The 16,347-nt window shown below is 37.7% G+C and overlaps 1 protein-coding gene across 5 annotated transcripts in view; it reads left to right on the top strand.

Moving 5' to 3' along the window:
• Window positions 1-907: 907 nt before the first annotated feature.
• LOC121376990 (calmodulin-regulated spectrin-associated protein 1-B-like) overlaps window positions 908-16,347 on the top strand; it is a 70,793-nt gene continuing 55,353 nt past the window's right edge. For all 5 annotated transcript variants that reach the window (XM_041504816.1, XM_041504819.1, XM_041504818.1 and 2 more), the window contains exon 1: window positions 908-1,220. In XM_041504816.1, coding sequence (XP_041360750.1) covers window positions 1,152-1,220 — 69 coding nt within the window. In that variant the 5' untranslated portion in view covers window positions 908-1,151. The remainder of the gene's footprint in view (window positions 1,221-16,347) is intronic.

Raw genomic sequence — 16,347 nt, 5'->3', positions numbered from 1 at the left:
ACAATGGCCTCAACTGCGATGGAGACAGGTGTGGTTCAGTGACGAGTCCCGATTTCTGCTCCGACGTCATGATGGAAGATGTCGCGTGTATAGGCGTCGTGGTGAACGTTATGCGGCAAACTGCGTGCAGGAAGTGGACAGATTCGGCGGGGGTAGTGTCATGGTGTGGGCAGCCATCTCACACACTGGCAGAACTGACCTGGTCCACGTGCAGAGCAACCTGAATGCACAGGGCTACATTGACCAGATCCTCCGGCCACACATCGTTCCAGTTATGGCCAACGCCAACGCAGTGTTCCAACATGACAACGCCAGGCCTCACACAGCACGTCTCACAACGGCTTTCCTACAGAACAACAACATTAATGTCCTTCCTTGGCCATCGATATCACCGGATTTGAACCCAATTGAGAATCTATGGGACGTGTTGGACCGACGCCTCCGACAGCGACAACCACAGCCCCTGCCCGAGCTGGCAGCAGCCTTGCAGGCCGAGTGGGCCACCATCCCCCGGGACGTCATCCGTACTCTGGTTGCTTCAATGGGCAGGCGGTGCCAGGCAGTTGTCAACACACGCGGAGGCCACACCCGGTATTGACTTCAGATGACCTTGACCTTGGTGGTGTGTCCTATCACTTACTCACAATGGACTAGAGTGAATTGTGAACAATCCTGCAACATTTGGTAATTATCGGACTCACCATTCAATAATTAAATCAATTCTCCAAATGTTACGACAATGTGGTTTTGCGTTTCTTCTTTTGAAGAGTATATATTTCTTATTTATTTTTTATAGCTGTAGCCGATTATGACACCAAATACGGTAGTTAAAGTTCCTATTTTTAAAGCGTAACAACATATAGGACCGGTGTTTGCACATGCGCAGTTGTGGCGGAAATGGAATTTCTCCATCATTCTTGTTAAATATTCCAAATTATTGAAACATTTTTAGATATATAATAACAAAATGGTCTACCCAGTTCGATTGAAAATGTATTGACCGAACATTTCCAAAAGTGCTCTATGGCACTGGATTGTTTAAATTTCGCTAAGCGATCGATTGTAAGTACGGTGTAAGTGTAGATTTCCGAGTTGACATTTTCGTCTATCAACAATCTGCATAAATTTTGTTTCTTCACAACAAAATTACAATGGATTCTGAAGATACAGAAAATGATGTCATCGAAATAGTTCCACTTGACGAATATCAGTTCAGTCGGGTATGTATATTATCGGTTTATATTTCAGAATAATTGTCGGATGTTTCACCTCACAATCAACTTGTCCCATCCACTAAATCTAAAATCACGACATTTTAGCATGACATGTTGATTCGCGTTACTTAATAGTTTAATTAGTGTATTTTAAAACTGCTTTGCAATTGTATTACAATTATTAGATGAACAAACTGTTTAATTGTCACTGGAACCAACACGGCAAAATAAATCTGTAGGTCTACCCCAGTTCACTGAATGAAGATTGAAACAAAAATGTAACTATTGACTCATCATCATGAGTCTCATCATCTCATGTTATTTATGATTTTCAAGTACATGTAGCACAAAATGTCATAAGAACAAATTAAGTATGTAGCTGAAATCGGCGGGGTTGAATGTCGATCAAGTACTCATCCGTTCGAGAGCTAGATGGAAATTGTATGCACTGCAGGGGTGCAGAAAGTACTTGCCCGCTTGTCAAATGCGAGTAAAAATTATCATAGACAGGTTAAAAAATGCAACTAACTGTCCAATGGGCATCTGTCTTTTTGTGACATCTACTGCATTGACAATAGATAACTTTTAAGTTTGGAACTGTGCAAGATGGAACTGTGCAAGATGGTCAAAAATCAATACTTCCTAGAATTTGAAATGTATTGTTTATGTTCAAATTATAATGCCATTAATGGAAGTGTATTTTTGAATATAGTGTTCTCTCTATATAAGAAAGATATGTGAAAAACTGTCTTTACCCGAATATTTCAAAATTTATTGAATTGTCAATGAAGATCTGACAGACTGTTAGAAATTTTTTTCCATTTTGTACATTTTAGTTGGTTCTGGTCTGGCGGGCAAGTGCAATATTTTAAATTTCTGCACCCATATGTATATATGTATTTATTTACATATATATGTATATAAATTAGACCTTTTGGATATTGTGTGTAAAATGTCCTCCACAAGGGTACTACTGTTGATCCTTTTGGAGGAAATTTAGCAGTTGGTGCCAAATCAGTTGGCGAATTTTATTTTAATTGGCCAAAAAAAATTAATGTAACAATTGACATTTTTTAGAAAATAACTTTCTGCAATTTTTCAAGTTTAATAGACAATTTGGCGAAATATTTTTCTCTCGCTGAGCTAGCCCAGACTTAATGCAATATTGAGTTGATAATGCTAATTCAATACACCGAAGGTGGTGAAAATGTGAAACTCTTTCCGCCATTGTTGCTATGGCTAAAGTTTAACCCAGAAATTTGCATGACAACCAGTCAACAGGGATTTATTCAGGCGTTCTGTGGGTCCGAACATACATGTACATGTCGTTTTTTCTTAATGCCCCTGTCACCTTGCCGGATAGCGTTAACGGACGTCCGACAGAGAGCAAAATTTTCAATCTGTTCTTCTCCGTTCACATGTGTTTCCTGTCCTTTTGTCGTTTGGTGAATGCATTCATTATCAGGCAAGGTCTGTCGAAGTGCGTTCAATCTGGTGGAAAGTTTTGTGCATGCACAAAACTTGGAACGGACTCCACCGGGAAAAGGTGTCCGCCAGTTGTACGGTTGTTGTGCGCTGGGCATGCGTTTTGTTCGGAACTTGTGTGTTCCGCATCCTGTACTTGTCATTTCGCATTCGTTGATGTCTGGTGGATGTGACTCACGACCGGACTACTACCTGACATGCATCGGATGAACCGGAGGTGTACCTCATGTTCTGCGGACGATTACCTGATACGGAACACATGGGAACTGGTGAATAACGGATGTGTAGCGGGGTCCACAGGAGAAAACTGATGACTTCAGGAATAGTACAGTATAAGTACCGTACATGTAACAGGTCTTCACCGAGTCTGAAACGGACAGCGACGTACATCCTCCGGGGTATATAATGTGGCTTCCCTGTCTCACCCCCTCAAGACCTTCTGGGACCGTGAGGACCTTCATGATGGAGTGTCGTGTGAGACTCCGCCTGCAGTATCAACTGGCCCTGATCCAGGCACAGATTGACCTGCTAGATGCCAATCTCAACATCTGTGCCCATGTAGAGAACAGGAGGAAAAGGGGGCAGCGGAGATGGTGGTCTAGGGCATGGCTGGGCCATGAGAGGCGGCGACAGTTTGGTCTTTATGACCAACTCATGATGGAGCTGCGGAGAAAAGACCAGAAGGCATTTGTCAGCTTAATGAGGATGCCCCCTGAGATGTTTGATAAGATCCTCGTAGTGGCAAGACTTCTTGGGCTTCTTCTTTGACTTTGATTTATGTGATGAAACTGATGAATGGCTGGGAGTGGGAGAGACTGACCTTGCAGGGACCCCTTCAGGCTCAGAAAGGGCTTCTTCCTGTGGCTTATCATGGGCGTTTGAGACTTCTGGAGGTGCATCCTCGTCTGCGACTGCAACTGCCTCTAGGGCGGCAGGCCCGTTTTGCCCCACTGTCACAGGAAGGAGAGGGGGACCTGGCAGCCTTCCACCGTGCCTTGGCCTTGCCCTTCCCAGCCTTCCCGAACTTCCCCTTGGTCATCTTGGAGAGAGGTGTTGAGCCAACTGGAGCCTGATGATATGTGCACCCTGTGTTCAATTCACCGGACTATTTATACCCGTTTTGTCTGTCATGTGACCTGTACAAATATGTTTGAAGAACGTTTTGTCAGTTTCTCATGCGTTCCACTTTCGTTTTGACCGGATCTTGTTTGTTACTCATACGGTAATGTCTGTTAAGTGACCAGTAATTGTCCTGTACTTGTCCGATGATTGGGCATTGTGTGTTTTATCCGCTTAATATCGGGTGTTCTTCTGTTCGAAGGGCCTCGAGCAGCAACAGAGACGACTTTCACCACCGGATAATTTTCTTTCGCTCCGTCGGACGTCCGTTAAGGCTATCCTGCAAGGTGTGACAGTAGCTGTAAAAGCTAAATATTAAAATAAAGATGCTAAAGGTGTTAAAATTGTTTTTGAAAGTATGTTTTGTGGGGTTCATTTGGGGAAAATGAGTAAATATGATGTATTGAATGCAGTGAGGTGTGTGTGTGTGTGTGTATTTATATGAACACACATGTATGTATAGATAGGCACTGTTTATGCTGTCATTAATCAAATGCGAATTAAAGTTGAATTTGGCAAAGTTAAATTTCATTATTGATTTGCCAAAAGTTACTGTATACATACATGTACATCAGGGTTTCATATGACAAAGGAATCCTGCATATTTGATGCAATATTTACTTAAAATACTCCAAAATAAAAGCAAAATATTTCCGATGTCAATCGATTTTACATTATTTTGTTTTTAAATACATAAAAACCTAACAACTATGAAGTTCAAAAATGAAAATAGCTGAGCGGTTTAACTGGTTCCCAACCTTATCAATACGTTTGATGTAACTTAAGTCTTAAGTAAAATCTAGTGTGGCCGATGTAGCGTGCCAGACCCTCTGTCTAAATTTAAATCATCACGACAATGTCGAATGCGCAGTCTGTTAACAGATGTCAGATACTAGTTTTAAAACCAGCTGCAAATTTTTTGTTCGGTCTATATATCTTGTTTTTTTTATTGTTTAATATATATTTTTTTAATACATGTAGATGGTTGAGCATATTTTGTAATAGGGGTTAGTCATACTTATTTCGCAGATGAAGCTATGTTACAAAACCGGTTAGCATGCAGCATTGTGATGGGTGACTAAGAGCCAAAGGGTGCATAAAAAGACAAAAAAAAGCACTACATTATTGATAAGAAGAAACACAATGTATATGTATTAAACAGATAGAATAGTGGATATAATATATGCATGTAATATAAACTAGACATTTATTCAGTTAATTATGTGATTTAAGAAATATGTCCTAGATGACTCCCATTTTTGAATGCACGACTCCCAAAATAAAATAATTTCCAGATGCTAGGTGGAACCCTGATACATGTATATATCAGGGCTTCTAGATTATGGTAGCCCCACTGCCATGTCTAGTGATATTCAACGTTGGGCTAGTAAATAGCTACTATTGCCATGCCCGATGTCTAGTGGAAAAAACCCCGTCAAATGCTGCAGTTAGGTCTATTTTGTAAATATATATATCCTGTCCCCACCATCACCACGATCAAGTGTTAGTGTTTTTAAGCTCTATCTCCCTGTTTAGGTGTGATATCTGATTATATCTGATTTCTACTATTAATTAGTAAAATTATATTAACTTAAAGTAAAGTAGGGCTAGTGAATATTTAATCGTGGCTAGTAAATGTTTAAAATAACTGATCCCATGGCTAGTGGATTTAGTAAAACTTCTAGAATCCCTGCTATATATATATATACTTGTATACATGTATTAAATTGTGTGCCCAGATCTACAGTGAAATTGTCCGTCTAGCTGATAGAAACTTGAATTTGATTACAAACTTGTGTTTTGCATACACACACGTTATGTAGCATTTATAAAAAAAAAAATGCCCTTATTAGTGGATATTTTTGTTTCAAAATATACTGTGGTAATATTTTCATCACAATCATGCTGGGGTTTTTTGGGGTCTAGATGTGATTTTGTAAACGGAGTTCGGATCAAGTAAACAAATTAATGAATAATTCACAGAAATTTTGCCAATTTGTGGCTATGTGAATTGTACCCTGAAATTAGTTGCCATTTTAAAACAAATGACTAAGAACTGTAAAATGTGCTGTGTGAGTCTGTGTCTGTCTGTCTGTCTGTCTGTCTCTCTCTGTCTGTTTCTCTCTCTCTCTCTCTCTCTCTCTTTATATATATATATATATGTATGTATATATAATATGTGCATGTTAGTAAAATGTTCATAAATTCTTCACTCATGTGTATGTAACGTGAGTAACGACTGAAAATAATGTTAGTATTATAGACAAAGTAGATCTATAAATAAAAGAGATAAACTTGTTTTTGCTGCACTGACTTGTATTCAAAGAACCCATCCTGTCTTAGTTGAGGACAGGAGACTATTTAAACTGTGACTGTCTGAGTAAATAGCTTGGTTTGCCATGAAACACGCAATTAAACCTTTGACAGCTCGTGTTTAAAGTGTGTCTACTTGTCCCACATACCTCTGGAAGATGTCACACTTGTTCGCTGAACATTGTTTCAGTACATGTGTGTGTATGTGTTCTCGGCCTAGGAGAAAGTGCTGAGTTTATTTCCGTTGAGGAATGTCACCTGAAAAGTTATGGTGTTTTGGTTTTACGATATCACTAGAGTATATTCATTCATTAAGCATATCACAGGGCTCGAACTTAAGAATTTGTCTCCCACAGCACTTGTAAAACAAATTGCCATGGTCAAAAAGGCCATCCAACAGCAAGTTTGAGCCTGCCTATGCAATTATTTTAAAAATGACTTTTTCAGAAAATAAACTTGACTGAAAGGTTATTTTGCTGTGTCAAGACACATTTCAAATGTACAAGTATTAAATACTGGCAGATAATGTACGACGCCCATGCTTATATAACTTTTAGTCTAGACTCGATCTCTAATGATGTCACACACATATAATTTGTATGGTATTGTCGTGACATTAGTGTTTCAGAATCTGTTAGTCTCCAGTCTAGACTCTAAAAGTTTTATAAGCACCAGGCCCCATGCTTATAAACCTTAGAGTGTAGACTTCAACGTCATGGCAATGTCAATGTCACTCAAATAGCATTAAGTTTATTAAAAGTCCCGGCCTGGGCCCCATTCCACGAAAGAATTAACCAGAACTAACTTTAACTACTGTACTTAACTACATTCAGCTCAGTTGGTAGAGTGCTCGTCTGAGGTGCTTTGGATCGATGGATCAAATCCCCTCAGTGTACCCATTCTTTGATTGGGTTTTTTCCCCGTTCCAACCATTGCACCACAATTGGCACATCAAAGGATGTAGTACAATGTACATGTTCTCCTGTCTGTGGGGAAAGTACATATATAAAGATTATTACACAAGCTTGTGTGTCGTACTGATTTTACGAAACAAGTGTCAAGATTATTGTATGAATCCTGACATGAGTTTCGTAAAATCAGTAGGATTCACACGCGAGTGTAATAATTTCTTTATTATCCACAGTATCCAAAATATAATTTTTTATGAGTAGCAAGCTAGGACCATGTCAAAACGCTTGAAACGTAACTAAAAAGAGGAAGCCACATTAAGTTATGGTGTCGCTTCACAAAATTAAGACATTCGTGGTGCACGTGAAATCATTAGGACACATGTGGGTCATACTGATTATATATCCCTGAATATCTTGAACTATGTGGATAATAAAAAAAAGTATTTGCCATTGATAAAAAAAATGGAAGTGAAAAATCACTATGGCAGAATTTGGATTAATGATAATTGTAGTGAATTGAAAATTGGCTAGCAAATACTGTTTAATGTTTTAAAGTTGTGTAGTGATCTGTGAAACTTGTGTACAGCAAATCGTGACATGATCATGAAGAAAATAATCCCCAGAATTATTAAATGTTTGATATCCAATAGCTGATGATTAACAAACCAATGTGATCTACATGTCGTGGTGTCATTAAATATAACAATCAATATTTCTTTCTACATTGTGAACATTCAACTCCTATGTGTACACATATGAAATATTTAATGGTACATAAATCCTTGGATAATACATGTATATACATGTATATATGTTACAGTCAATGTGTAAAACCAGGCAATCTGTAGAATGCCTGAAATTTTCAGGCAATCTGTAAAGTAACTGATTCACTCAGGCAATCTGTATATTGCCTAAATATTTCAGGTAATATACACATTGCCTGACTTTGCAAGGTAATTTCTAGACACATTGCCTGAAATGAAAGATCCACCATTCATTGACAGCAATTGTTATAAAGGTAAACACAACTAGTGACAAAATGAAATATTATTTAATTCACTACGGATTTGAGATAAAGACCTTAAAGTGCTGTGCTAGACCATACACTAAAATTTCAAATTCCACAATTAAATGCTTTCTTAATTCATTGCAATAATATTTTACACTGATATGCAGAGTTCGACAAATCCGCTAGCCCGACGCCCGTGGCTAGTGGTTTTTAAGTTCGGGCTAGTGAGAAACGCAAAACCACTAGCCCCTGCGGGCTAGTGGTTTCCCCCCTCCTCTCGTCATCGCTCAATCGTGGGTTTTTTTTTTTCTTTCTTTCTTTTTCTCTCGGCTGAAATTTCGTTTAATAAATTTGATTGTGACGTTTGTCATCGAATAATATCAACAACGCAATCAGTATATACTAATAATCCACTTGAGCTAGGTCTGCAAACTGCAGTAACATGCTATCTCTACATTGTCAGTTACAGCATGCATTGTTTACCTTTCCCTTTCAAGTTTCTGGCACAGGAAATAAAGTCTAATGACATGCGTGTTTTGATTGGTTAGACACGTCACGTGGTAGTTAATCTCGCACATATGTTTTAGGCTAAGAACTTGGAAATCACCAATCGCGACGACAGGTTAATCTCAATCAAGTAAACCCCAGCCATGCTTTGAATTTCAGTGTTTGTTTTATTTACCTATTGTTTTCTAATTTAACACTTCGCTGACATGTGGTTATCGGCAATCAGGAAAACAATTTACTTTAATGGTAACCGCACCTGCACTGACTCGGCTTGGCCTATTACGTGTAGCGGTTTGGATAATACGTCACAGCTGCCGGTACAAGATAATACCTTTTTTGTTCATCAATTAACAACGGATTAGATGTCGCCGTTATATTCATTTGATATCGGTCTGACACGGGATAATGCCCTGTATTTGGCATCATCGTTCCTGGCGACTAAATAGTAGGCCCTAAATATATAACCCAACTACCAAATACACTGAACCATCTATTACCGTGTGTCACACTGTCGTATCCTCATTTAAATTTAATTATTTTGATAGTGTGTTTAGATACCAACCAAGAGTTTGCTCAATTATTTTTCCCCGGGGGGGGGGGGGGGGGGGGGGGGGGGGGGGGGGGCAAAAACGAAAACGGGACAATGACGATGGATCACACTTGACAAAAGACAAAACGTATGACACGACAAAACTGAAAGTTACAACATGATTTAAGTGTTTGTTTTATTTTACTGTTATACTCATAAATGTGTACCCTGCGATATGTAAATCAATAATTATGAAAATGCCACATAAAAGTATTAAAACATCACTCCCGTAGAACACTGCTGGAAACGACCGAGTAAAATTCTCGATAAAAACATTTGCCTGTAAATAGCCGTGACGTCACGAAGGGAACGCGCTTCACAGAAACCTACCACGAGATGACTTCCAGCGCAAGCGAAAGTGGGACCGACAGCGACTGCCAAGCTCATTAATCATGTGATTTTTCTTTCGATGATGAATAGTGTAGTAATGACGACTGGACTAATATTTGTGCAACACAACAAATAATGCCTTATCAGTTTGAACCTGGAACATTTTCCGATGAACCACCGCCTGACAGATGACGATGAAAATGGTCGTGGAGACAGCTTACCACTAATTTACAACTTTTATTCTTGTTTTGTTCTTTAGCTTTTCGTGTGAATTATTTTGCTACACTGTATGTTCTAATACTTATGATGTAGTAGAAAAGACGATAAATAACTCTTGAATTCTGCGAGTCAAGTGGACCCGATATCGGTAATTTTAAGAAATAAACAAAAACGACTTTTAGTCCATCCCATCCCTCTATGAAGATGTTTTTTTTTGTGTGAATAATTTCAGTTTAGTTTGACGTAAAAAAAAAAAGTAAAAGTGTTTTGGAAATAACAAAACAATACTATTTTTTTGTGTGCAGTTGTGAAAACAGTCTGCTCAGAAATAAATAACTTATTTTAATTTTAAGAAATAAACAAAAATGACTTTTAGTCCGTCCGTCATCTATGAAGATGTTTTTTTGTGTGAATAATTTCAGTTTAGTTTGACGTAAAAAAAAAAAACCCAGAAGTAAAAGTGTTTTGGAAATAAGAAAACAATACTATTTTTTTGTGTGCAGTTGTGAAAACAGTCTGCTCAGAAATAAATAACTTATAGCACATTCCATAGTATGAAAAAGGTTTTCTCTGTGGGAAGGTACTAAAGTAAAATTAATTTAATGTATTTATAGTCTGTTTTACAGGGAACGCCTTTTTTCATACTATGGAATTTACAAGTCATTTATTTCTGAGCCGATTGTTTTCTAAGATGCATACAAAACTAGCCAATTTTTTTTTGCTTTTTTACAAAAAAAACCCTACATTTTTGTAGGATGGGACGGACTACGCTATAGATACTTACTTGTCTGTACTTTATTGTTTTAATGTTCTCGAACTGTAAAGAAAAATCTCACAAATGAACGAGATGCAAACGACAATAAATCGGATCTCGATAATTGCACGAACCGTGCATGAGAAAACAAACTGACCGGAGTTGAAAGCATAACGCAATTTGGGAAATTGACGATATACACCCCAAGGTCGTTTCGGTGTGGATGGCGTCGGCTTCTTGTCATTTGTTTTGTGTCGCAGAAAAACTGTTGGTACAGCATCTTTTTTTAAAAGCCATAACACATGATATTCCCATATCTCGCTTAAGACGACAAGCCAGTTCGGACGAATCGAAACTAAAATGTCTGCTATCGCAACAGTTTCCGGCATTTTCTTCCTGTCCAGTATTTCCACGTTGTTTTAATCAAATTCACACACAGCTTTCTCACAGCAACATTACTAGGAAATGTGTGAAAACTAAATTTATCGGCTTTTGTATTGCTACGGCCGCCAAGAACACGCCGTTTAACCATAATAAACACAAAAAAAGCAATGAACAATGGCGCTGACTAGCGAAAGGAGTTCCCTTCGTGACGTCACGGATCAAATCTTACGGAAATTCCCGAAACGAATTCAGCTGGTTCTGTTTTTCAGGGGAATATTTTTAAATGGAAAATATACCGGTATATAATTTTTTTACATTTTTTTTTTTAATTTTCTAATCATATTAAATAATATCTTGATTGATATAGCTCAATACATCATACATCTGGAACAGCACTTTAAAACAAGTAAAAATCTAAACACATAATTGATAATTAATCACAAGATGCACATCATTAAAACAATTTGAATATTTTTGCTACAGATTTGAGATAAATACATTAAAACATACATCACATATATACATCATTAAAACAATTTGAATATTTTTGCTACGGATTTGAGATAAATACATTAAAACGTACATCACATACATCATTAAAACAATTTGAATATTTTTGCTACAGATTTGAGATAAATACATTAACCCAAAAAACCTGTTATATTAACATATTATTAATAGTACTAATTGTGGCATAGTGGTGAACTATTTTTGTTGTGTATGAAAAAGTAATAATATGCACAAAGTACAGAGTAAAATTAATTTTAAAGTGGTTTATTTGAAAGTAATACTATACGGTGATAACATACACAGTGTGCCATATAGTGACGAACAGTGTGAACATACCTGACAAGGATTCGGGAACATCATTGGTGACGTTGACTGTCCTGCTCAGATCCATCAGATTCTGCAGCATCCATGTTTGATGAACTGTCTGTTGTAGCATATGCTGCAATGAGATCCTCTTCACAGACACCATGCGTTCCAGAATGTCAGTTGGTAAGACAGAGGTACGCAATCCAATTCGTGCATCAGTACTGAAAAAGGCCTTCTATGGTGTCTGCTTGATGCCAGAATGATAACTGCCGTTTTTCTGGAATTGAACAAATCACAATCCCATAGGCCAGTCTGTTGAATTATCACCGAGCCATGCAATCAACATATCTTTCACATCACAGTTCAGCCGTTCAGCGGATCCTTGACTCTGAGGGTGCCGAGGCTTGCCATGAACCATGAGGAGATCGGGCCACAGAACTCAAGGTTCTGTGATGACAGATGCTGTAAACTTGCTGCCATTATCACTCTGTAGAATCTGAGAGGCACCGAGGAGCAGAAATATGTCCATCAACTGAAAGGCTACTTCTACTGCACGTTTAGATGTTAGTGTGCGCAGGACACAGTATTTTGTCAAATGGTCTTGATAGACCATGATCCACTTGTGTGGTGCCTTTGTCATGGATTGCATATCAATTAGATCCACTTTCCCTCGTGATCAAAAATCCTTTGATAATATTGGTCTCACGGTAATCCCTTTTGTCGTAGCACGTTTTCGTTTCTTTTGGCACTCAATGCAAAGAGATTTGAAGAGTTCAGTGCTTTCCCTCATAATGTTTGCATATCTAGACAAAAACTTAACCATTTTGTCGCGACCACCATGCCCAGTTGAAATGTGAGCACGCTTAATGATGTCATACATTTCATCAATGTTCACTTAGTATATTGGTTCCTCTGCCAAGTTGGCATGCTTGCGAATTAACTTCTCCACATCACCACACTGGAGTATTTCGTACCGTCCTAGAATGTAGTATTGTCTAGCAGTTTTTAATTTGACCGAACAAGCTTCCTTCAACTGATCCATCATTTGGAAATATTCCTCTTTCAGCATAAGCACTGACTTTGTATCACTGGCCTTCTTTCCTAGAAGTAATTCCTTAAAACGAACATCCATTAACTCTGCCATTGCTGAGCAGTGATATGCCTGCCTATCCATACTGTATTTATGGAGAAACACCTTTACCCTGGCTTCTAATCCGTTGCAAAAACATTCATATACCATATTAAACGATTATTCTTTCAAAGTATAGAATTAATAGATTAAGACAGGTTAACATCAAAAGTTATCATGAATGCATGTTCAACGGACTTCTAATCCATTGAAAAAAACAATCTATTTTAAGGTAATTAACCGTTATGATTATTCTTTCAACGTATAGAATTAACAGGTTTAATAAGACAGTATGAGATTAAAAGCAATATTTTGAATCTTAATTACTTTGATGTCAAGCTTTTTGTCAGTGTTTTGTTTTTGGAGAATGTCTTTGTGGAGATTTTTATTTGAAATAAATTACATAATTTTAACTAATATTGCATTTTGTCACTAGGTGTGTTTACCTTTACAACAATTGCTGGCAGTGAATGGTGGATCTTTCATTTCAGCCAATGTGTCTAGAAATTACCTTGAAAAGTCGGGCAATGTGTATATTGCCTGAAATATTTAGGCAATATACAGATTTTCAGGCATTCTATAGATTGCCTGGTTTTACACATTGACTGTAACATATACATATATATATATATATATATATATATATATATATATATATATATAGTGTGTGTGTATAAACTGAACACCATTTTCAATTTGGAAATGTTTGACTATACATACATACATAGGGACTGAATTTAGCTCAGTCGGTAGAGTGCTCGCTCGAGGTGGTTGCGTCACAGAATCGAACTACCTCAGTGGATCCATTCAGCTGATTGGGCTTTTTATCGTTCCAACCAGTGCACCACAACTGGTCCAAGGTCGTGGTATGTGCTTTCCTGTCTGTGGGAGAGTGCATATAAAAGATCCCTTGCTTCATTAAGAAAACTGTAGCGGGTTTCCTCTTATAACTATGTGTCATAATGACCAAATGTTTGACATCCAGTAGCCGATGATTAATTACGGTAATCAGTGCTCTAGTGGTGTTGTTAAACAAAACAAACAAACTGTACATACACATGTACATGGACTGTACATGAATTATGATTTATCACTCCATCAGGTACTCAAAACCAAAGTTCCAAATAACTGAAAATATTTTCACTGAGAAATTATCATGTATTGGGGTGATGTAGATATATTGTTTATTTGTTATTGGACAATTTGATAACCTTATTGGTATTACATATGACAACATGATGACATCACAGTTAGGTAAACATGAAAAATGACATCATATAGTGGTAAAGCGTTAGCTTAATGTGCGGTCGGTCTAGGATCGATTCCCGTCGGTGGACCCATTGGGCTATTTCTCGTTCCAGCCAGTGCTCCACAACTGATTAACAAAGGCTGCAGTATGTACTATCCTGTCTGTGGGATGGTGCATATAAAAGATCCCTTGCTGCTAATAGAAAAGAGTAGCCCATGAAGTGGCGACAGTGGGTTTCCTCTCTCAATATATGTGTGGTCCTTAGCCATATGACCATAAATAAAATGTGTTGAGTGCATCGTTAAATAAAAACATTTTCTTCCTTCTTATGCCTCTTGTTTCCAGTATTAAATTTATAATAATATGCTATTTTAATACAATTCATTATACATATTTTGAACAGAATGAATAGAACTTTGGGTTTTGAAAATTATCTCTGAATAAAATGCAAAGTTATAAAAAAATTTAGAACAGTGGTTTATTGTGTCTATATGTACTTCCATAACTGGTATGGATATAAAAAAAAAAAAAAAGGTTTGAAAATGCCCCTACTCTAAATTATATTGTGTTACTTTATTAGTTTTATGTACACAACCCTTGTTTACCCTTGAAATAGGCTGTTTAATTGTAAATAAGGGGTTAGGAATAATAAAAAGAAGGAAAGAATATGTTTTTAGAGAATTTTTTTTTAGCTGACTTGGAGAGGTAATAAATAAAATAACAAACACGGTACGAGTTGTTATCAAATTTATGTCCCTTGTTTATTATCATAGATATGTATCGGGTACCTGTAAACTGACCACTCCTGTTTGTTCAGGTAGGGGATGTTAGACAGTACACACATGGATGAAACTGTATGCAAACTGTGGCCATTGTGAACCCAATCTCTACCATCACCCATATTGTCCAGGGATATTCTCCCGTGCTTCGACTTGACTCGACTGGTGCACAGTTTGTAGTTTCAGACAACGGGTCACTGTGTGATCCTGTCCTCCATATACCAACCGTGACCCGTGTTGTCAAACATTGTTGTATTGTGACAGTGATGTGAATTGTGGAGACCCGTTCACCGACTCGAAGAGATGTTAATTATGTATCATTGTGTACTCTGGCTTGGTGAATAGAGTTGGTGAAAGAGATGGGAGATAAACAATAAGACAATATATTACTAGATGAAAATGTGTACATGTATCCATCCATTCAGGAACCCATCCATCCAAAATCTATCTATCCATCCATCCATCCATCCAAAACCTATCCATCTATCCATCCATCCATCCATCCATCCATTTATCATCCATCAATTCATCCATTCATCCATACATCCATCCAAAACCCACCCATCCATCCATCGATCCATTTATCATCCATCCATTCATCATCCATCCATCCATCCATTCATCCATCCAAAACCCATCCATCCATTCATCCATTCATCCATTCATCCATCCATCCATCCATCCATCCATCCATCCATCCACCCAACACTCATTCAATCATCCGTCCATCCATCCATCCATCCATCCATCCATCCATCCAAAACCCATCCATCCAAAACCCATCCATCCATTCATCCATCCATCTATCAGTCCATCCAAAACCCATCCATCCATCCATCCATCCATCCATCCATCCAGCACCTTATTAATCCATCATCAATTTGTCTATCCATCCATTTGTCCGTCTCTCCATCTATCTATCCAACCAACCAACCAACCAACAGCATGCATCCATTGTTGTGTATTGAGCTAATCATCGACAAAACAGTCTGTCCGTCCATCCATCCATCCAACCATCCAACCAACCAACAGCATGCAACCATTATTGTATATTAGGTTAATCATCGACAAAACAGTCTCACAAGTGTTTAGTCAGCTATGTATCTTTAAATTTAGCGTCATGACAATATTAGTGTCTTGTATGGCCTGGTATGGTCTTGCTTGCTAACATTTCCTGATTTACAGTCAGAATATATACACAAATCTACATATTGTGCACTAGCATACGCACAAGTATGTAATAAGTCCCATATGTTACTAGTATTAAACATATTCATGTGTTTAGTGTTTGGTATAAGATATCGCAATGCTTGATGCAAACGGTGACAACGGTCTTTGTTGCAAGTTGGTTTCTTGTTGACGCGTGGCATAAATTATGTATATCATGGCTCTATATAATACTGGATGCCATTATTGTGCTTAAATAAAGAATTTGACATGGTATGTCATCCAGTATAGATTAATCGGGGCTGTCATAAAACCAATCCCATGTTTAATAGTTTATTTATTTGACAAACTAAAAAGACCTTTTGATACTATT

The sequence above is a fragment of the Gigantopelta aegis genome, chromosome 7 (assembly GCF_016097555.1).
Source record: "Gigantopelta aegis isolate Gae_Host chromosome 7, Gae_host_genome, whole genome shotgun sequence".
Lineage (NCBI taxonomy): Eukaryota > Metazoa > Mollusca > Gastropoda > Neomphalida > Peltospiridae > Gigantopelta > Gigantopelta aegis.
Note: the sequence above shows the minus strand (reverse complement) of the source record. Positions and strands in the feature narration are given on the sequence as shown.